This window comes from Gymnodraco acuticeps, unplaced genomic scaffold, assembly GCF_902827175.1.
Source record: "Gymnodraco acuticeps unplaced genomic scaffold, fGymAcu1.1, whole genome shotgun sequence".
NCBI classification, from domain to species: domain Eukaryota; kingdom Metazoa; phylum Chordata; class Actinopteri; order Perciformes; family Bathydraconidae; genus Gymnodraco; species Gymnodraco acuticeps.
In genome coordinates this window covers 1,159,103-1,182,600 of record NW_022990947.1, presented here as the reverse complement: position 1 = coordinate 1,182,600, position 23,498 = coordinate 1,159,103, and the positions used below count along the sequence as shown (strand labels likewise).

Sequence of the window (23,498 nt, the reverse complement as noted above, 5' to 3'; positions counted from 1 at the left end):
TTACATCATAACGGTGCACAGCTGATATAAAAGGACTTGTAGTTTTTAAAGATATTACTGATTTTCTTTGAATATAAGAATGTAAATACTGAGTCTGAAATAGTATAGCAATATGCTGTAAAATGATGAGAAAGCATGAATAAAACTACACATCTTCAGATGTTGTACATACATAAGTGTCCTACACTAATAATACAAAGTTATTATGGCTGTGTGTACCTTGTGTGCACCGCCTAGTGGTTAAAGCACGTTATTGAATTATTGTTTTTATGTGTTATATTTGATTAAAAAAATCTTAAGAATACATACTTTCATAGGGGGAAAGTAGAAGGTCTGTGATAGAAATATAGAATATAAAAAATCAAGAAGATTCTATAAGTGATCTCTACAATAAAACAGTTTAGTGCAGGATGTACAAAGATATTAATAGGAGGAAGTGCAAAACAGACAAACTAATTAACCTTTATTTAAACATTAAATAATACTTTAGATTAAGGTCTTCTTTTAAATAAGAAAAAAACTTTGGGGGTATCTATCTACAGATAAATATTAAGCATGACAAAGTACTTAACGTCTAACATATTGCTTTCCTGCAATGTTAACTATGTTGAAGCACTTATTTTAACTGATATTATACGTATGAATTATACTCTTATGTATGCAGATAGTATAAGAAATGTGCAGAATATGACAGTTTAATGGTGGAGGTATACACACATATTGATAGATATCTTGTAATGCGCTGTTGAGGAACCTGTGACCCAAGATTTTCATTCCTTGCATACACCGTGTATATGATATATGATATGTCAATAAACTGTTGAAAATCTTGAAAGGGATGTGCAAAATAGCCATAATATACAGTCTTTAATTAGTCTTTAATTTAATTTAATTAACTATTAGTAGAGAATAACGAGTAATGAATATACTTTATTACTTGTTTCCATTCATGTCAATTGCAGATACATGTTTAGTCTTCTCAAGCACCAACTATCAAATATCTCTCCTGATTGTTGGCACTTGACAATCACCTTACCTGAATTTTACTCAGGTGTAACTAAAGTCTGATTTAAGGGGTTGTTTATATTTCACATCATTAATCAGAATCTGCAAAGTAAGTCAAATAAGTGTAGTGGAGTAAAAATACCAGGTTAACCTCTGAATTGTAGTGGAGTAGAATTACAAAGTAACAATGAGCTGTCATGTGGGTATATATATATTAATGCTGCGCATTATGGACACAAGCGATTTTCACCCATTTATTAATTATATGTTTTACATTTGATAACACCAATGTGTTTAATACTGGCAACTTCTAATTGTGGGAAAAACGAAAACGTTCAGTAGAGACGTCCCATAGAACATTTTGCGAAACACGCCAGCATGTGTAGTTCTTGGGGGGGCGTTCGATTCCAGTTTTGGATAGTCTGGCGTGGTTTCGTTCCATTTCAAACAGCTGTTTGACGCTCGGCGTAACCTTGGCGCACTGCCACTCCAACATCCAATCCCAGAGCTTGAAGATTAATCACGGGGACTGTAGTCCTAAACGATAGCTGGGGATTATGGGTAGTGTAGTGTCTTCGGCCATCCTAAACTCTGAGAGGCCTACGTCTGTTTCCGGTTATTTTTATTTTGCGCCAAAAAAGCCCGAGATTATGGAATTAAACCAATAAATAAAAGCAAGGATAATTGTGTGTTATTGGTGAGTAAATAACAGTGTGTTATTTTCAAAAGAATAACAAATTAGAAGGAAAAAAATATTTAAAATATACAGATTTCAGTATCCTGAGGCTCTGACCCCCATTTATTTTCCTCACAGACGGCAACAAAAGTCCGAAATTATACGATTTAAAATAAAAGCAATAACTGTGGCTTGATATTGAGTAAGAACATGTTTTTATGAACCACACAGCTTCCGGTCTTCCACGACCCGACCGGAGAAAAAGACGTGCTGCAGGCACGAAACACATTACCAGTAGAAATACATTGCTTTTAAAATCGTGCTGTGCAACACGAAAAAAAGGGGGGAAATCGTGTTGGTGAACACGAATCAATAGATTAAAAATCGTGTTGGTGAACACGAAATGCCATGAGACTGGGTTGACTGTTGACTGGGGAAAAGGTGTATTGTTGTATAACATTATACCCTTTTACAGGCATTTTGAACTATATCATGACATGTAACATAACATGGTCGGAGTCTTTTGTGTGTGTGTGTGTGTGTGTGTAAGTAAAACTTTATTTATATAGCACCCTTCTCAACACGGGTGTACAAAGTGCTTTACAGTACAGTACACAGGACACAATTCAAAGTACAACTATAAAATGTAGAATAAAAGGCATAAAACAGCAGCAGGTAATACATAGGATAAAACATACGATAAAACACCAATGAAAGACAGCTACTAACTCACCTCCCCCGACGACCCAAAGGCCTGTCGGAAAAGGTGGGTCTTTAACTGCCCCTTAAAAATCTCTATTGAGGCAGAGGTTTTTATTATCTGGGGGAATTTGTTCCAAAGCCTTGGGGCCACCGCCTCAAAGGCCCGGTCACCCTTAGTCTTTAGCCTTGTTCGGGGCACCCTTAGGAGGCCTTGCTCAGAGGACCTCAGGGCCCGGTTTGTGATATGATGGTGGATAAGGTCGTTAATGTAGGCTGGTGCTTGGTAGTGTTAATTTCGTTGACTAAAACTATGACGAAATATGTTCGTCAACGACCTTTTTTTCCATGACGAAAACGAGACTATGACGAGACGGCACCGACGGCAGTAAACAATAACTGTAACGAAATCATCATGCAATATCGTTGACGAAAAGTGACGAGACGAAAATGTAGTTTACTAAATAAAAACTATGCCAAAATCTCCCTTTACTTTCGTTGACGAAAAATGAGGAGACTAAATATTATCAAAGATAACGTTACATCTCTGATAGTCAGTTTTTCTCCCAGCAGTTCCATTTCCGGTGCTGCGGCAGGGCAGCAGCTGTGTGTGTCTGTGCTGCGCGCGGCGGTAGATTTGAATTACACCGGGCAGCGGCACACTGTGAACTGTCAGGAAGACTCGGGTCTAACTCATGGTCTAACTTTTAACAATGGCAAGAACAGGGCTTGTGAGCAGTGGTCGCACTCGCGTTAACCGAATACCCCCCCGTCAGCGCGAGTGAGTGATAAATTGTGCACTCGACGGATAATAATGGATTATGACGGAAATGTTACGATCCTGTCCGTCAAAATGACTGACAACGAAAAAGTCTAAAGCCACCACTGCTTGGGAGAAAGAAACAATGTGATATTTGGGCCCATTTTCGCTACAATGAGGCGGAGGGAAAAAAGCGAATGCATTGTTTCATCAGAAGGTAAGCAATGTGGCCATAACACAGCTGGTAAAAACACCACAAACCTGACCAGATACTCTCTGCAAAGCTTCTTAATCATTCAACCTGTGTTTTTCATCAAATAAGGACAAGATATAATCTTATTTATTTATACATACTAAAATGACAAATTATTGGTTTTGGCTAGACTAGTTTGACTGAAATGTTAATCTGATCACTAAAAAAGACTCAACAGTTTTCATTGACAAAAAGTAGACTAAAATAATTAGTTTTCTTTGACTAAAATAAGACTAAAATGCTCAGACTTTTAGTCGACTAAAACTTGACTAAATAAAAACAGGATGAAGGTGACTAAATATGACTAAAACTAAAAAGAAAATTTAACACAGGACTAAGACTAAAACTAAATAAAAAAATAGCTGACGAAATTAACACTAGTGCTTGGCCATGGACAGCTCTGTGAAGACCAATACTTTGAATTGGGTTCTGAGATGGACAGGGGGCCAGTGCAGGGCAGAAAGGATCGGAGTGATGTGGCATGTTTTTTTGGACCGAGTGAGCAATCTGGCTGCAGCATTTTGGACCTGTTGTAACCGGTTTATTGATGTTTGTTGAGGCAGGAAAAAAGAGCATTGCAATAATCAAGCCGGGATGAAATAAAAGCATGGATAGCCATCTCCATTTCTGCGTTGGATAGAACCCCCCTGAGCTTGGCAATGTTCCTGAGATGGAAAAAACAGGTACGGGTCAGAAGTTTTATGTGTTTGTCTAGTAGCATAGACTGATCGAAAGTTATACCAAGGTTTTTTATGTTTGCCCTTATGTTACCACTAAATGAACCCAGGTGGCTTGCTACCTTAGAGGCGATGCTATCAGCCGCTAAGATCAAGACTTCCGTTTTCGATGCATCGAGCTGTAGGAAGTTGCTTGACATCCACTCCTCAATTGCAGACAGACATGTGATCAGGGTGTTTACTTTTTCCATTTTGACAAGTTTGAAGGAGAAGTATATCTGGATATCCTCTGCGTAGCAGTGATACAACACCCTCAAATTGGCTAATTAAGCGGCCCAATGGGAGCATGTACAGGGCAAAAAGAAGGGGGGCTAAAACAGAACCCTGGGGCAGGTCGCAGGATAGGGGAGTGCTATGTGATGAGAACAGGCCCACCGCCACGGAGAAACTTCTCCCACTGAGGTACGAGGCAAACCACTGGAGGGCAGATCCTGAGATGCCTACCCACTCCCTGAGTCTATGTGTATTCTCACTGTGCAGACTGTCCCTTTTACCTAGACGTTGGATTGCTCTGTGACTACCTCCGCTTAGGCTATTTATAGATAAAAGGCATATACCACATTTAATAATAGTTAGCATGGAAGAATGATGAAACTGCAGTATAAACATAGTCTGTATAAGAGTCAAATGCTTTCATACTGTAAGTTCCTAAAACAACACTGTTTGTGCATCTGTCAAGGAAGGCAGATGTAGCCTTTTTTTTAATATAATAAGAATAATTAATGCTCAGTAAAAAATAAATTGTGTTCAAAGGATTTTTTTTTGTGACATACTGTGGGACTGTGGGAAAACCTTCACAGGAAACATGCTTTGACTAGCACTGTGTTTGTCATGCTAGGCTTATGGGGTGGCTTGCATTTTCTGTGTTACCATGACAACATAATTGGATTTCCTCATACTCTGTGCAAGTGTACACTTTTCAGTCAGCGCCACAAACACCAAAGAAAATGACCCCTTTCCCTATCCAAGAGTTCCCACTTACCAACTGGCTTCCTCTCTCTCACCCACAAATTATCTGAGTGTCTCCGCTGTCTGATACCAATAGTTCTCTATTTAATAACATAGCGATGGACAGCCACAAGCCTTCATTACCCAGACAACTAATGACATCAATCAGAGGGAGATGTGGGACTTAATGAAAGGACAATGGACACCTTGTTAAAGAAATCGGAATTCATAACTATTTATAGCATAAAGCTGGTGAATACGGTGTTTCCGTAGACATTCACATACATGTTATAACCAAAACTGAATATTTAGTATACAAAAACAGGTACATTTGAGTAACTTCAGTGTTTCTTTATTCACTACAAAGATTTAAAGGAGCAAGATAACTGCTCAGGCATCCAACATCTATTTAACTAAAATCTAGTTCACAAAGACGGTGTATTGCTGACTGTTAGAAATCTGTGGGGAGGTACTTATGATAGGAAACAGTGTCTGCAAGATCCCTATGTTGAGGACAGATTGATAAAGCTCCATCAGCTCAATCATAAAATAGTACACCCAGTCCAAAATGCCCTCCTTTTTTCTATTACCCCTTTCTTTCCCCATTCATTGTTTTTCAAGATGCTTATGGCTGAGAAGAGATGTAAAAGCATTTCAAAGCCCTCAACTGGAAAATGTTCCATCTGCATTTTGCATATTTAAAGCGTTCAAAATCAACATAATCACGCTGAGAGTACTGCGTCCCAGACTCCTACGTAAAACATTTTCAATTTCACGCTATGTACCCATCTTAGATAGTGAATAATTTCCATTATCCTAGAAGGTGGGAAATGTAATTCTCTTCATCAATCCATTTAAAAGAGGGGATAATGAAGATTGAATAGGTAGGTGAGGACAGAGGTATAAGTGTCTGTGTTGCTGCATTGTTTCACTGTTCAAACTGTCCAACACTCAAATACCCAAACAAGATACAATCCCTGCAGCTGAATAACAGCTCTATCGCAGGCATTCAATAATGCACAACACGTTTAATCAAGCACTGCTTAATAAGCAATTACCATGGACAGACAAGTACAACTGGAGCTGCAAAGAGAAAATAAATTACTTTGCACATTTTAGAGGTCACCATCAACAACAGTGTTGTTGTGCAGACTCGCATATATCACATTTGAATTAGGGCCGGGACTTTAACGCGTTAATTAAGATTAATTAATTACACAAAAATTAACGCGTTAAAAAAATTAACGCATTTTAATCGCACTTATTTTTGCACCGCGGAACGTTTCTCACTGGATGAGTTTCAGGCGTACCGATTATACTGGAGCACCAACTAACGTTCATGACTTCAGACAACAACAAACCACAGTGAACAACAGTGGGAAATGTTGTTTCCCAACGGACGGATGGAAGCGTCGATAAGAGCACGGTTGTGTGCAAATTATGCAAAAAGGAATTCGCATATCACCGCAGCACATCAAGCCTCAAGTATCACCTCAATGCAAAACATATAGCAGCTAGCGTGGAAGCTAGCGTGGACGTTCTTTTATCGCGTTCACACCAAAAAGAGATGGTACTAAAATTAGTGATTAAAAATGCGATTAATTTCGATTAATTAATTACAAAGCCTCTAATTAATTAGATTAATTTTTTTAATCGAGTCCCGGCCCTAATTTGAATATATATGTATTGTACTCAATGTCTCTGCATCAAATCATCTTCAACACTCTGGGCTGTTTAGATGAGACAGAGCTAGAAAAGGATGCACCAGCTAAGGCAGCAGTGCTAGTACACTTCAGTCAAGCAGAAAACCACTGTGTGCCATGGGGCATTTCTGGTTGAGCCCTCCCACATTGTGAACAGTCTTTTAAATGGGTTCTTGACCTTAGTAATCACTGAGGCCACTGTGGTCTTAAGACCAATTGACCTTATGAAACGTCTAGAAATAATGTCAGCCATCCATTATATTGTGGCTCTCACAAAGAACTTCCACCGCTTCATCTCCTGACAGTGTGCTCTTAAATAACAATAACCAAACCCGCACTTTAGTGACTATCAAATACATCGCCTATTGTGAAAAATGCTTAATGCTGAAGTCAACTGAAGAGGTTACAATTAAAAGGGGTCAGTTTCAGGATTATATTTACATTTTGGAAGCACCAACAAAAAGTGTTTTTCATGATGTGTCGCCTTAAGGTCTTAACTTTTAAAACATAAACAATAAAACCACCAAAACTGAATATATGTTTGGACTGATGGCCAAACAAAACCAGTCATTTCGGCTCTTGGAAAAATGTGGTTACTTTTGACCAATGTTATGTTATAAAAAGGGGTTGACCCCTACCAGAATGAGCAGATAGCATGAATTTGGAGAAAGGTCGTGAAAATCATCATCAAAACCACACTTACTGGGATCATCCAGTTGGCTAGGTCTCCATGTTTTGACACCTGCATGGCTCCCAGCATTGTCAGGTTGATGTGACCCCTGAAGAGAAAGACACAACAGAAGAAGACAGCTGTCAACTTCTGAATCACTTCAACTAATGAACACATGCATGTGCCTCCATTGATTTGTGACAGGACACACAACACAAATACTTGATATGATAGATTTTTTTAAATAATAAACTTCTTCACTATAATAGAGATCATCCCATATCTGCTGTTATCTTGATTGTACTTGCATTCCTTAAAAAAGCAGGTGACCTGGTTTTATTTTACTATCTGCTGTATCTTTTCTATTTACCACCACTTTGTTTCAAATATATATAATTTGTATTTTTGCACATTTCGTCTCTGCTTGTTGCTAAGGTCTTATCTGGTCCAGCTGCCACATGTAATGTCATTATACAGTACATACTATAAGCAGAACAAATTAATGTCTGATTCTGAAGGTAAGCTGGTTATTTAATCTTTCTTATAAGATGCCTTTTCCTGTTACTTCTAAATATTAAAAGTGAGGTATCCAACAATGCCTCTAGAGCAGGAGACAGCAGCGTTAGGTAGCTTGCATTGATTAAAACTGGGATATACGACGCTGCTGCCTGCAGTAAATGAATTATTGTTTCTCAAATGCATGTGGCCGCACATAGCAGGGGTTGAGGTTAGACAAACACAAACAAAGACAAATAAGTGAATAAGGTATTTATAAAGACGTACAGGTCCTGATGTTATTCACTAATGAGAAGTAACAGAAGTAGATGTCTATACCACGTTGTCTTAGCTACTCAGGACTCTTAACTGTGTGTTTGCACAAAAGCAGACAAGTGCACACACACGCTCACGCGCAATTGGTCCCCGCCAGTGTGACTGAACAGCGCTATTTATGAGCAATATTGGATTTCCACTGGGCGGACAAACAGAACTGATGTGTGCGGGTGGGCATACTCAGACAGCTGGCAAATCAATAAGAACCAGGGACCATGGGAATATTAGCAAGGCTGCTGTCTAGGTGCACTGGGTGACACACACCTAGTTGTTGAATCCAGTGTGGCAAATTGTGGCTACTGCCCGTAGCCAAATCCATTGGCTATAGCTTGCATATTGTGCATGTGATAAACTATTGAATTATGGAAATGTATGAGAAATTATAAGAGTGCATTTGTTTAAAATGTTTTCAATAAAACTGCACCACAAACGTCATAGTCAAATACGTTTAAGTATTAATACGCTGTCTATATGTTAATCCATAAATGTCATCTACTTTTGAGAGAATAAATACGTTTTTGAAGCTTATTAGTTATGGCCTACCCTCGGATCATGGCAAATGACTCATCACTGGAGAAATACGCGGCCCCTGGCAGCACGGTGACCGTCTCCTTCCCTGCAGAACAAAGAGATATCTTTGAGAGGTTTTGTTGGCAAAATGAAATATGTCGAAGTTTAAAACCCACTCATATAGAAGCAAACAAAAACAACCATAATCACAAAGACAGTACATTTAACTACAAAATAAAGTTAAATATACAGCAAGATAAATAAATAAAAAATTAAAGAGACTGTGCATTATCCATTAATTATTGATTGGAACTGGAGGGGTGTCAGATGACAACAATATGCTAATATCACTTTAAAAGTGCATCTGAAAAAAACTATTGATCTTTACAAAGACTCCTTTGTATTAAGCATTGATCCAAGTATGATTGTCTTTAATGCAGAAGAGTCAGAAAAAAAAAAATACAGATTCACATTTTAGCTGAAAAGCTCTCTTAATCAATTCATAATTTAACCAATGATTCCAAAGATTAATATACATATTTTACATAAACATACATTTATTATTGGGAAGTATTTAGGAAGGTTAACTCTCACCGGCATTAATCAGGTCTGCATCCACGGCATCCTCAGTGGGATATGGGCCCTATACAAAAAGAGAATAAGATAAAGAGTGTGTGCACAGGTCACACATACACTCACACGTCACTCAGCCTCACTGACCAAGATCTTTCAGGGGAGAGACAGACACAATCACATTTTAGTGATTTGATGAGACATTGACATTCCCTGTGCTCAATAAAGAGACCAAAACATTTGGGTGTAGAGGAAAGGAGAGCAGAATCTCTTTTAAAACTGGCACTCATAATTCAAAGAATCTTTGACAAATAAGGCATTAGCATAGGCGCCTACATTCTCCTGTCAACACAACTGATTTGAAAGTCATTCCGTAGCAGCAGCAGCAGCAGCAGCAGCAGCTTTTGTTGAAAGCTCAGCCAGCAAATAATGATTGTGCGAAAGAAAAATGGAAGAGAAAGAGTCAAACCAGCACAATCAGTTACATAACAAACCCAGCACTAGCTCAAGGGGCAAAACTAGGAATGATATCGCTCAAATTAGTGACTATTCATCCTGCTACATGCTCAGAGAACAATTCAGTTCTAAAAGGTTTCTGCCGCTTAAAACAACAGTCTACACACAGGACAGAAAATATGCTGCTCGTGGGCTTTGAGATTGAAAGCACTGAAGCCTGAGGGGGAACAAAGCTCTCTGTAGGCGTCTTACCAGTCCCAAAATCCCATTTTCACTTTGAAGGTTCACTGTGATGTCTGGTTTTATAAAGTTGCTGGCCAGCATGGGGATACCAATACCAAGGTTTGCTGATTAACTCTGTTAAAGATAGTGACTATTACATTCGTAATTCTGAAATGGAAAGCAGGTATAGAGATCAAGAGAAAAATATAGAGGATTGATTGAATGTTGCTGCTTCAACATAATCTACCCATCACTCCACATCCCACATCATGTAAATAACTAAAAGATTTAGTTGTGTGGACAATTCTCAAATCTATAAAACTATTAAGTTGTAATAGATACAAGTTACCAAAACTGCTTAAATAAAAGGGTATTATTAATACAATTAAAAGACTGTGTTCATAAGGAGGAATGCTATTCAATTAATATGGAAATGTGAAATTCTTGGAAAAAAAAGAACGTGCATAATTTGCCATTGTAATCAACCTTGTGAAGAGCAAACAAGTATTTACTGAGTAATTACAATTGGGCAGCACATATTTATTACTTACACCTGGATTGGTTTTATTCGTGGTCATTTGTTTATATGTATTCTTTTTAAAGGATACCATACATTCCATCCTCGAACTCCAGTGCAGCCCGTCGAATGATCCTTTCCCGAACAATGTCCGAGTCCTTCTTTGGTTTGGGCTTCTCGTCTTGACTTTTCTGTACTGTGCGTTTCTGGAAGCATCCGGAAATATATGAGGAACAGGGAGACAGCATGTTGAGAGGATATTTCTGGCCAGGTACAAGGACACACACAGATAAGAGCTGGTTTGTGTGTTTCTGAACAATGATGGTAATATAAAACCCTGCTAAAATAATTTGAACTTCACGTTATAGCATCAATCATTTATCCTTTTTAATTAATGTAGCCAATTGTATTGAACTGGATTTTCAAGAAAGTGACGAATGCTACACATGACTGAATCATTTTGATATGTACATAGTCTTTTCATTCAACACTGCTTTGCAAAGTCTTCTTTTGTACCTCAATCCTTTTCTCGTAGCCGGTTCCGTGGACCACCCTGTGGACATAGATGCTAGGTATGTGGATGTCCTCTTCAGCAAAGGTCCCAACATCCACCACCTCCTCCACCTACACAAAGACACCGGGACAGAACTGAAATCCACCTTCCCTTGTAAAATGTCTCACCACCATTGAGAGTTCAGTTAAGGAAACCACGCACTGATGGAACGGTGGTATAAGAAAATAACATCTGCTGCTCCCAGCTGTGAAATAAAACAGATTAAATAATAAAGACCAGAAGAGATTTGTAATTATTTTTAGGCAATTCCTGATAGAAAAAATATTTTGTATTCAATTATAAGGTGACGCACAAGCAGATATTTGCTCTATGGTTTAAAAAATGATGTTACTGACGTGATTTTCATGGGGGAAGAAAGGGTAAATATTTATCGGAGAAAATGTTACTTTTTTTCTTCCTGCAACTACAACTCTGTGTACCAAAAAACAGCTCGGCTGACTAAAAACAGCCCAGGGAACATAGTTTGGTTCAGGGATCAAAGGCGATGAAGAGTATATGTGCGTTGTGAAGATTTGTTGGTGTTTTTGGGGGGAAATTGGAAAGACGGTCAAAGGAAACATTGCTTGGCTATATATTTTTTTATTTAGGTATAGTCCAGTCTCAAGACTTTTGCAAGGTTTACATTTCAGCTCAGCCTATTCTTGGGATGTCAGTAGAGGAAATATAACATTGGCAACATATAATGTCTAAATATTCTCAAAACACTTATGTTATGTTTAATGGTATATTAGAAAAGGTCTGTTTTCCAGGTAACTCTAAACAATGTATTCCTGACAGAGACAGAGGTGCATCACCTAAGTGTCTCGCAGCAGAGAATAAAGGGTTATTTCTGTCTGACACAACACAGGAGGAAAAGGCTATTGATTTAAGAAGAGCTGGGTGAACATGACTTGGATAGAAATCCCAGAATGAAGGTAACATCAGGTGCTATAAACTCAGTCTACAGCCTCCACTTGTACAGGTGTTCAGGCACAGCATGTGTGGGCTCCCCTCAATCTCACTGCCCATTTTAACCAGATCTATCTCCTAAGACTCAGATGCCATGCTCCTCTTCGTAGGATGTGTCAAATGATATGTCAATGCTGGAATTTAACTAGGCCGGGAAGGCATAGGGTGGGCATTGTTTTAGAGAGCTGGTTTTTCTCTATCAAATATAATTGACTATTCCTCAAGGGGGAAAGCACTTGAAAAGAACGGAGATCATTACATATTTGGGTACCCAAAGGGGACTTAACCATGACAACATTATTTATTCTCGCCCTTCCCTTTATCCTTGTTGTGCTACACTCTTGTGTAGCTCAGTGTGTAACCTACTTATTCCATCTCCATGAGGGGGCAAGCAGGCGTTCAGACCAAATTGAATTGAATCTCTCCTTATCTCCACTTCCTCCCTCAGCTCTCAGCTCTGACTGAGAGGAATCGATGGCTAAGAGTGGATCCCATCTTAGCGTTGTCATGGATACGCAGGCTTTTGTCTGTAGTAAGTTAAGGACACTCTGGGCTGTAGCCTATAGTGATTTTAGAATTCTGATACATTTGGTTGTTTTATGGTAAATCTGTAATATTCCACAGTGAAAACGAGGCCATGGAAGAGGAGATTGATAGCGCGAGGGAATTGATACAGCAGTCCCACACATCCACCCACATCTTTCTCTGGGGGCTTCATCTTTTGCTTTTGTGATAATTTCCGTAGACATCTTTATCAAGGAAGCCTGAGATCATCACATAATAAAACAGTCACAGTATGAAATAGGGAAGAGGGGTGCCGGACGGGAATTGCATCGAATATTTGATGGCTTATATTACAGTTTATGATTAATTGAATTAAGTGTATCCATCCCTAATTGTGTCTCCTCAATCAAAAAGTGTCAAACAGTGACACTCTCAAAAACAGAAATCACTTCTCGGAGATGTATTTCTCTATGTCCGTTTGTTTGTCTCTCAATCATATGCAAGCAGACCATGTATTCAGCCAGATTTTCAATTAGCCTTCCAAAGCTAACTCAAAGCATAATGACAAGCTCATACAATTTAAATATGCTGTGTACATAAAAAAGCCTCCTGTTCCTTTTATCCGGGTGATGTGTTCCGCCTGCACCGGTGCTCAGATGCAGTTCAGACGGAAGGTTCAACGTATAAAGCATTACAATTAAATACTAACAAACACACAAGAATAACACATACTAAAAACAAATGAGCAGGTGTGTGGATCAAGCAGACAGGCACACGCACAGACACACACATTGATATTCCTGTATCTGTAAAACGATTTTCACATCAATGAGAGCAGAGCAAGGCATGAAGTGAGCTGGCAGGAGGGTAGAGGGAATCAAAGTGCCCTCTGGGGACACACACAACAAGCCTTTTTTCAGGGATTGTGCTTTTTTAGGCTGTGAGGTTGGTCGAACCTTGATAATCTCAAACTGATTGGATCACAATGCTACCAGATTCCTAGAATAAACCACTAGCAGTGGTGTTGCATCCTTTTTTTTTTCCTGAGGTTAATAAACAATGCCAGAAATATATCAGGCTTATCACTAATGTTTGCTCGACCAAAATAAACAACAAACAGCTCTACATTAGTACCATATTTTCAAGTACATGGAACTAAATCCAATTATGAATCATACATGAAAAACACCACTACGCTGACATAAATTCAGAAGCAGCACAACAACCGTTGAGCACTTAACAACCTCAAAGCTCTGAGGGAAGGTATTCGTTTGAGCTGATAACTCATTATGACCATATGGCCTACGTGACAATCCCAAAATGATCAGGATCAGGCATTTTTGTGTTCACATAATATGTCAATAATAATTCTGAAAGTCCTAACAAAAGATAATATGATAACATCTTGTATGTTTATTACATCTTTGATTACAATGGGCTCACTAATGAGGAACATTCTTTATTTTACACTTTTAAAAGCTGTCCAAGAGGAGAACATTTAGAGTCAACAAAAACTCTTATTACCATTTATACCCACAGCATATTAAAATAAATAGTTATATTCATCATCAGTTTACTCAATGGAGAACATCGTTTTTTCTTAATGGACACACTTAACATGAGGTATGGAACTATGAATATTTACCTGATATTTTGTGTCATTCTCTAAGTAGTTCTGGGCTATTTTATTTTGGAAATGTTTGGGAGGTTTGACATTACCCCTCATAAAGTCTAGCATTAGCAAGGTTAAATGTTATATTACATGGATGTTAAACATTAATGGGACTTATTTAACTGACAAACAATATCTTAATTAATACATTTTCTTTATATCTGGAGTAGTCAATTTCTTTTTGTTTTTAGTATTTTACAGACTTTCAAAGCTTTAGTGGCCAACACATTGATTACAAGGCTTCCTTAGTTAATAATCCATCACATCTGCGTGTTGTCTATGCGTCTTTGTGCGCACACTGAGATGCGACAGTCAGGAGACGGAGACGGCGTGGCTACGGGCGACAGCATGTGGCTGACAGCGACACCACACTCTCATTACTCTGTGTATTTATAGCCCCTCTATCTTCTTCCCAGTGTGCGTACGTGTGCTTGTGTATGTGGGCACATGGCCAAGCTCTGCTGCCACTTTCGGGGCTCAGCTCTTGCTTTATCCTCTAACCCAGAATAGTGACACCATGAGCAATCCGTTTCCTCTCAGTGGAAACTTGCTTCGCCTATGGCAGCCTGCATGGTATCCAGAAAATGGGAGATAGCCAATGCAAACACATCAAACTCAAATGTTTACATTTCTAAGAACACTTAAGCCTCTGTTCAGATTCAGATGATAGGCAGTCATCAGGAAACTTTGAACTTATAGAGAGCGCATAGAATGCAAATGTTCCATTTCAAACATCCAGGCCCTGCATATGTTTAGCAAATCTGTCTTTTCTTTCTACTGTCTCCTTTCATCTCTTTTTATCTGGACTGTTTCCGCTTGTATGTGTTGAACCGATACTATCAGACCCACAGTACAAATGAATATTAAACCCTTTGCCCTACCCTACACTGTCGCTGGCTTTAGTGTCAATCAGTAAATGTCAGCATTGCACTAGAATTCAAATGCATGCGAAAATTGACAAGACAATGCCAAATCAAAATGCTCTGCATGTCCTCTTACGTTCAGAATAAGGTAATATAAAGTGTAGCGATGCTTTAGCAGCAATGTTTTGATAATACTGCCAGCAATATCTCTTAAAAAGGTAAGCAGTTGAGATTGACTGGTTATAAAATATTCATCAGCTCAACATGAGAGTGTATCTTCAAATGTCTGAATTAATACGGAGCCCTGGAGGGTTAATAGAGAGAAAAATAAATAAAACGTGGCCACGTGTTACCTTCTCGTGCGCACGCTTTATTAACTCGTGCGCACGAGTTAATAAAGCGTGTGCACGAGAAGGTAACACGTGGCCTCGTTTTATGAAGAATATGTCCGGTCGACAGGGCGTGTGTGTGTGTGTGTGTGTGTGTGTGTGTGTGTGTGTGTGTGTGTGTGTGTGTGTTTATGATAGTGTCGTTCGTTCCGGTGCACTCCGGCAGGACTATAGCACTACATCGAGATTACGATTAAACACATTTCTTTCACTTGGGAATACACATATAACTATGGAGAACCAGATTTGTGTAAATTACTGTTTGTGGTAATTTGAAAACAAATGCCGGTGTTGTCGGACACACACACAGAGCCGAGCTGAGCACAAACACACACACACACACACATCATGCGCCCCGGTGACAGGACATCTCCTTCATAAAACGAGGGGGAATAATCTGGTAGTTCGATGTGTGTGTGGTTAAACGTAGCAGCCTCGATCTCTATTCAGCGGTTCTAATGAAGGGAAACGCAGTGAAGTAAACAGTAAAAGGCACAGCTCTTTGCAGCTGGTGCTGCTCTTCTCAGATTCTGCTGAGTTACACGTTACTGCCTCCAGTGCCCTGTACGACGAAGCCAGTTCAACAGACCCTGGATATGTTTCATTTACCCGGCTTAACTAACCCTAACAAACGCGATGCCGCTAAGCGTTCCTACGAAGCTGGTTATCAACTCAGTAAATCAACCAGGGTTTCTCTGTCCGGCTCAGAGCGCGTTCACGTGAAAGGGACGGGGTTAGCAACATTTGACCAATCACAAACATGGAGACGCGTGCTGACAGCGCAGCGTCATACTTCATGAATGAATAGTGTAAATAGCAAATCCTGCTTCTTAGTACAGGCCACGTAACTCTTTTAACGAGTTAATAAAGCGTGGCCTCGTTGTATTTAAAGCGTGGCCTCGTTGTATTTAAACGTGGCCAAGCTTTATTAACTCGTGCGTCATTGTATTTAAAGCGTGGCCACGCTTTACATCTCGTGCGCACAAGTTAATAAAGCGTGGCCACGTTTAATTTATTTTTCTCTCTATTAACCCTCCAGGGCTCCGTAAATTAATGCTGGAGAGGTCTAACCTGAGAGGCTGAAAGCCCAAAGACTACATTCAGTTATCTACTCTAATCAGACGACAGAAGGAAGTGTATTATGTGCATAAATGTATGCACCAGTTCAGAAATGAACTTAGAAAAAAGACAACCATACATTTTCACAAGGGGCTGGACACATAAATGTAGAAGACTTATTCCTTGCCTTAGAAATTAGTTCAATCATGAGCTCACGTCTTGGTGTGAATGTACTTGTGTATGTACGTCTATTGTCTTCCATTATGGTGAAGGTCACCAATTCAAATCTCAAAATAGTCTCTACTGAGGGGATATATGATGAAAATGTCAGGGTCATTGTGACATATTCTCTTTCGTTACATGCATAAACACGAGCATATGCACTGTTGAGAGGGAAGAAGCATGTCAAAGGCTTTTATAGCCATCTGTCCATTGTTATTACAGCAATTTTCTGTAGTTGTAGTCTAGCTAGATCTGCAATGCATCCATCCATTTGCTTTAGAGAGGTTTTAGCTCAAAGTCAAAAAACTTTGACAATACTGAAGGCAATGCAAACGTTGCTGATGTCAAATACTAGTATTTTAAATAAGGAATTTTATATCATTTTGCATTAAAGGAAGGCACATTTGATCCTTTAAAAAATAAAACAAGATGGTCATTTTCACATTATTGTGGTAGTGATTTCAAGAAGGGATACAAACTGGATAGATAACAAGCCGATACCCCAAACACCCTTCACCACAACTTTAAATGATTACATTAATTGCCCATCTTATGGACACAAATGCTGAACCTCTTAAGGCAGGAAATGATTGGGAAAATGTGTGGATTTATAACAATTGGCCAACAGTTGCTGGAGTAATGGAATTAATCAGGGGCACATTTAGAACAAGGCAAGAAACTCAACAAGGCATTATGATACCAACTATATGATTCCAAGGACAAAGTTGCAAAAGGAACAACATAAAACATTAACTATCATATAGTCGAATTCTTAATTCAAAACATCATGTAACTGAGATTGCCTGTGTTTTGCTATTTATGTTTTAACACAATGTTAAGGGGGAGGCTAAGTTAATTAGTCCTCTAGCTGGGTTAAAAGAACAACAAATACTGACAAAAAAATGTGTCCAATTCATGCATGACTGGTCGTGCACACGAACACCCACGCCACCACAACGCACTGCCACAGTAACAGAATACAGTTGAGTCATTTACTGTGACTGATGGTAGAAAAACAGCAGAAACCACTGCTTTGGTTCAGTCTTGGATGTGTTGTTTCCCACAATGCAATGCGGCCCTTTCACTGCGACTGGACCAGTCGGATACCGTGGAACATTCAAAGATTGAATAGCAGGATTTGGTTGCCTAGTAACCTTGGCAGGAGCCAGTGATGATCTGGTAATTTTCAAAGTGCTTTTGTGTTATCTCGGTTTCTGACACCATTTCTGCCTGTAGAAGTTAAAACAAAAAATAGTCGAAGATTTTATAAAAATGTGGACTACAGTGATGAGCCAGTGGTTACTTACCATGAAGGCGTAAAGGTGGTTATTGTCTAATCTGTTCAAAATGACCCATGTACAATAAGAGCTTAATCATGATGTTATGTATAATATAATTCTTCTTCTTCGTTGAATGTGCATAAATGTCATACAGAGGTCGAGACAAAAGGTAACATACCTACACTTCTGTTAGCCCCTAAGGGTTTTAATGCATTACACACATTTACTGAGCCTTAGGTGAAGGAGTTGCTCAGCATTCTAATTCAAATTGGTACTTAGATGAAGGACAATCAGTGTGTACTTTTCTTAATTCAAAATGCAAATAGAACAAAGCTGTACAAATGTGAGACGCCTATTAAATACAAGTGGAAAAAAAAAATCGAGACAGCCATCTCAATCTGCAAGTTAGGAGGTCAAGCACAGGTGATTCAAACAAACATTAGAGAAGAGTGGGATGGCTAAACAAAATTATGTTCAAGAGGCTAACGGGCACCATGGTTAGCGTCAAGGGGAAGCTCTTCAGTATTTATTGAAATCCCCTTTACACACCTTACTGTGGTGGTATTTTATTAACAGGTGACAAAAAGGAAAAGGCATGTTCTTTTCTCCAATAAAAATGTAATTACTTTCACAAATGAGAAAATATTTTAAAGACATAGTTTAAACTATTCTAATCTGAACTTAATCTACTAAATAAATAGTTAATAAGGGCATGTTATAATTTGACTGAAACTGAGAAGTCTATGATCTTTATTCTACCCAATGTTTAGTAGTCTCCCACCTCAATTTCCTGACATATTTTGCCCTTTGATAACAATGAATTGCCCCTGAACAGCGTGAGCCTCCCTGGCTGTGTACAGGCTACAGAGAAAGAAATCAGTTCAGCATCTTACAGTGCAACATGATGCTCAGAAAGCTTTCCACACACTGGCCTGAGCTGCCAAGCGAGTTAAATATATATAGCTTAAAAAACATCTAACCTTGTCCATTGGTTCCTCTTCCAGCCTTTAGCAGTGCACCAAGACGTCAGGGTCAATATTGACAGCAACTCAACAGATTTATTACTGAGCATGCACTGAATCCTAAAGATACATGTATACTCAGAGAGACAGTAATTGCTTCAGTATCAGATTTAAAAGGGTCTTAATGGGTTTAACAACACAGGCCTATCATTTTATTGTCACCAATAAGTAGGCTTAGATACATGTGCATTATGCTACTGCACTGCCATAAAAAAGGCATTATAAAAATGGAACACACAATCTGACAAATCACTTGATAGGAGGATAAGAAAAAGTGTGCAGGCAGTTATATGTGATACACACCTAATGAATATCATATACACATTTGAAAGACTAATAGATTTTAAAAAGGTGATACTCATGTTGTATTAAGATGCATGTATCCATTATGAGAAAGTGAGAGACCTCACTTTTCAGCTGGTACATTTTCAAAAAGTAAGATATAAAAAAACACAATAGCCACAGAGAGTAAGAAATACATGCACTGAAACACACTGAACTTTAACTTAACATTTGGAAATCCTGTTTGATATCATTTGTCAGACTGCAGCACAGTTTACAATGAATGCCCCACAAGAGAGAACCATTTAGTTGATCTCTGGTGTGTTTGAAAGGACAATGTGTTATTAGAGCATGACATAAAAAAGGAGTGACATGGAAAATCTTCAAAGACTAGAGTGATGTGACACAGTAGTCTGAAACTATCTGGTTTTAGTGCTGGAAAATAAAATGACATTTATAATGGATTTATTTACGTTCAGAAGCAGATGCCGAGCTTTCCTTTCCCCACATTTGAAAATCTGTGACAGGGTCTGGACTGGGTCTTGGGTGAGTTAATTGACTAAGACACTACATATTTTCTTAAATAGGCAACTTAAAAAAACATTTCTCATGGCGTCACACCAATTAAAAGGCTTTTTATACTGTGTCCATGTTTAGAAATTAATCCAAACAATTATTTCTAAAATCATGAGACATTGCAGAAGCTGTTTGTGTTCATAACTGTTCTGATTCCTCTGAAGTACGGCAGGTGCATCCTGGAAGCTTGCGATATGGGGAAATGTAAATCTTGCTTTTAACTTGTCATGTCCTCTCCCTCTCTTGACTATAATTCCTGCCACTCTATATGAGAGTAGTAATGCCACAAAAACAATCTTGAAAACGCACCTGGATAGTGAAAAAAACAAACACTTATGTGTCTCAGTCAAATTAAAAGCAGCCTGTGTCGTCTCTAAACCCAATAAGAATTGTTTCATCCTATTACCTCTGCAAAAATACCCTGAGCAGTTGATTCTGTGTGCACAATGGTTCGAGCAGACAGTTCACTGTTGAATCTACCCGATTAAGCTTGCATCTCATAAAGCACTTTTGTAAGCCTTAGTATTCATGCCACTACCTTATACGTCACAACTCCAGCAGACGTCACATAGACACATTTGTGGCATTGATGCTGTCAGAGTGACTAGCTTTTCAATCCAATTTAGAAGAAAATGTAGCAATTTATTTTTTACCCTGGCACTAGTTTGCATTCATTTATGATATGCATCATTGGCAACATGGCCCTGTCATCTGGGTTAAACATGACGCAAAACACTGTTATGAACCTCAAGGAATGCATGTGCCATTTACAGCTTTAAACCAAATTTGAGTGGTAATTCGAAAATATAGTCTCATTGTGAGAAAATATACTTTTGCCATTTAGTCAGAGACATTTATATTCAACAGAAGACTATATCTCACGTCCAGCAACCGTGGAATAATTGAAAATGTGCTTTGTGAAACGCAATTAGATTTACGAGTGACCCTTCGCTACCCATTTATTTTCAGAAGGCGCCTTTGTTTTATGGTTTTCACACACAGTTTTTCTCCCTGCTGCTCACTAAATCAAGCTGTGTCTATATGGGAGGTGTGAAGCTGCTTCTGTGTTGGAGGGGCTGAGAGACACACACACACACACACACACACACACACACACACACACACACACACACACACACACACACACACACACACACACACACACACACACACACACACACACACACACACACACACACACACACACACACACACACACACACACACACACACACACACACACACACACACACACACACACACACACACACACACACACACACACACACACACACACACACACACACACACACACACACACACACACACACAAGTGGGTACCCAGACGGATAGAATGACAGTAGGTATAACACAGATATCCCAGAGAAAGCAGGACATCCTCACTTGGTTTTTGGCCGTACTGGTTGAGGAAAACATTTTTTGTAAAGTACTTCAAACTTTGAGTCTATTTATAATATATGCTATCTAAAAATGATATTCAGAGGAATATAAACCATTCCCAATTCAAGGTAAAATTTCAATTCATGATTATAAAACACATGGCCTTAAACCAGTAAAATGCCTGTTTCACATTTCCGCTCCCATCCTTGAAAAATAGATTTTTTATTTGTATCTACTTCATCCTTTGAGGGATGGCATCTAGTATATGATGACTATATTCTGTTGCTTAACTGCTATGGGTTCTATGTAAGACTATTAGCTTTGTGTGGTTGGGTTTTAAAAGTGAAACAGCGGTTTTATTTTATTGATTTCTTTATCGTACACACATTATAGTGGTCAAAATTATTCATACATTATTGTGATATCACCCTCTTACCCCCAAATTATCTAGTAGGAAGTGAGGAAATGTTTTACATCACTTTATCTAATGGGTATTATAAGGACAAAATCAATACCGTATTAAAGAATATCACAGTTGCGATTGTAGTTAGTTTCGACTCTAAACTAAGACTCTAAACTAACTAGACTCTAAACTAACTACAATCTCTAAACTTTAGAGATGAATTTGCATATTTTTCGTGCTCATTCCAGATGATTTTCAGGAGGTGCTTTAGTTTAAGAATGGCTTTAACTAAGGATTTTGAAATCATGCTGTATGAGGTATATGGAGATGCATATCTACTCCAGAGATTTTGAAATGAAAGTCTACATAATGCATGAAAGCTGTTCAAACCAAAGCTGAGATTGTGAATAGACTGATAGATATGTGACAGTTTACATGTTCCAGGCAGACATCAGGAGTGAAAGCAAGTCATTAGGTAGTTTGAAATTGATACCTCAACTATGGTGATTTTGGCTGCCTTGCACATTGGTTGATTGAAGTTCCTGGCCGTTTTCCTGAGGGGAAGGAGCAAGAAAGAGATGATTTAAAAAAACAATTAGAAGTAATAGAAAGAAAACAAAGAGATATAAGCAAGTAAACACAAGAATGTTCAGTGTAACATCCAAGAATTAATATTAAGTGTTAGTTTACTGGACGAGGTTGCCACCTTGTGGAGAAAGGCTGTACTACATCTTCTGATGAGGTTGGTGCAAATGACCTCATTGGTGCTTGACAAAGGGGCAAAACTACATTTTTGATTGTCTTATAAATAAACACAATATTATACAATATTCATGAACAGGTAATATGAGTGTATTTGAGTGTTATCTGACAGTGGGCAGCATCCATGAATATGGTTAAACTGGAACTAAAAGAGTATTATCAGTGATGTAACAGTTTCCTTAAATTGGTTAATAAATAAATACTACGATTTTATCAAACATTTAGAACAACTAAATAAAACCATTTAGCTAAAACAGCCAAAAATGTGCTGATCAGAATCATCCCCTGCAGTATATCCCTATGGTCAAAATTAGAATAATTTCCCATTGATATGGCCATTTTAGAAAAACATATTCAACCTTTCTTTAAATTACTGTTTGACTCTTACCACATGATATCAGCAGTGTGAGCAGATTGTTGTGCAAACATACCAGAGGTGATTAAGTCTTGTCTAATGTGCCTCGACCCAGGAGGCTGAATCCTTTCCTAAATAAATACGGCTATTGCCATAACACTACAGGTCTGTGCTGCTGGTGTGTGACCAGCACTATATTCCTGTCCAGTTCATCAGTTACCTGAAAATAATGTTTCCAGCCTTGTCAGCTTTCCATGCCTTGATCAGTGCAAAGTCTCCAGTGATGGCCTGCTCCATGATATAGTGCCTGCCATTGAACTCCCGCACCTGTACAATGACAACACAATTCAATAAGTGAGTGACGCTGGATGCAGGGGAGGATGAAGATTGTGTGTTTTTTAGCATTTACAGACAGACATTTGAGTCCAGACCTAGATTAGTCAATACTGCTGAGCTTTTGTCATCCACACAAGAAAATCAATAGTATAGCAAAGATTCAAGCATTATGCCATCAGTGAACATATGTATTTTTGTATCCTTAGAGAACCATAAATGTTTCTGTTATTATTAAAGTGCAGTATATTTGGGCATGCTACAATACTAAAATCAAACAAGACAAACAAGTT

The 23,498-nt window shown here is 38.6% G+C and overlaps 1 protein-coding gene across 1 annotated transcript in view; it reads right to left on the bottom strand.

Moving 5' to 3' along the window:
* Nucleotides 1–23,498, bottom strand: part of oxct1a (3-oxoacid CoA transferase 1a) — a 52,059-nt gene that overhangs the window by 17,298 nt on the left and 11,263 nt on the right. The window contains exons 6-13 of the mRNA XM_034234801.1: nt 23,093–23,199; nt 22,249–22,309; nt 11,077–11,184; nt 10,652–10,766; nt 10,074–10,168; nt 9,387–9,435; nt 8,826–8,898; nt 7,485–7,560 (exon numbers count right to left, since the gene is read on the bottom strand). Of these exons, the coding sequence (XP_034090692.1) occupies nt 7,485–7,560; nt 8,826–8,898; nt 9,387–9,435; nt 10,074–10,168; nt 10,652–10,766; nt 11,077–11,184; nt 22,249–22,309; nt 23,093–23,199 (684 nt within the window). The remainder of the gene's footprint in view (nt 1–7,484; nt 7,561–8,825; nt 8,899–9,386; nt 9,436–10,073; nt 10,169–10,651; nt 10,767–11,076; nt 11,185–22,248; nt 22,310–23,092; nt 23,200–23,498) is intronic.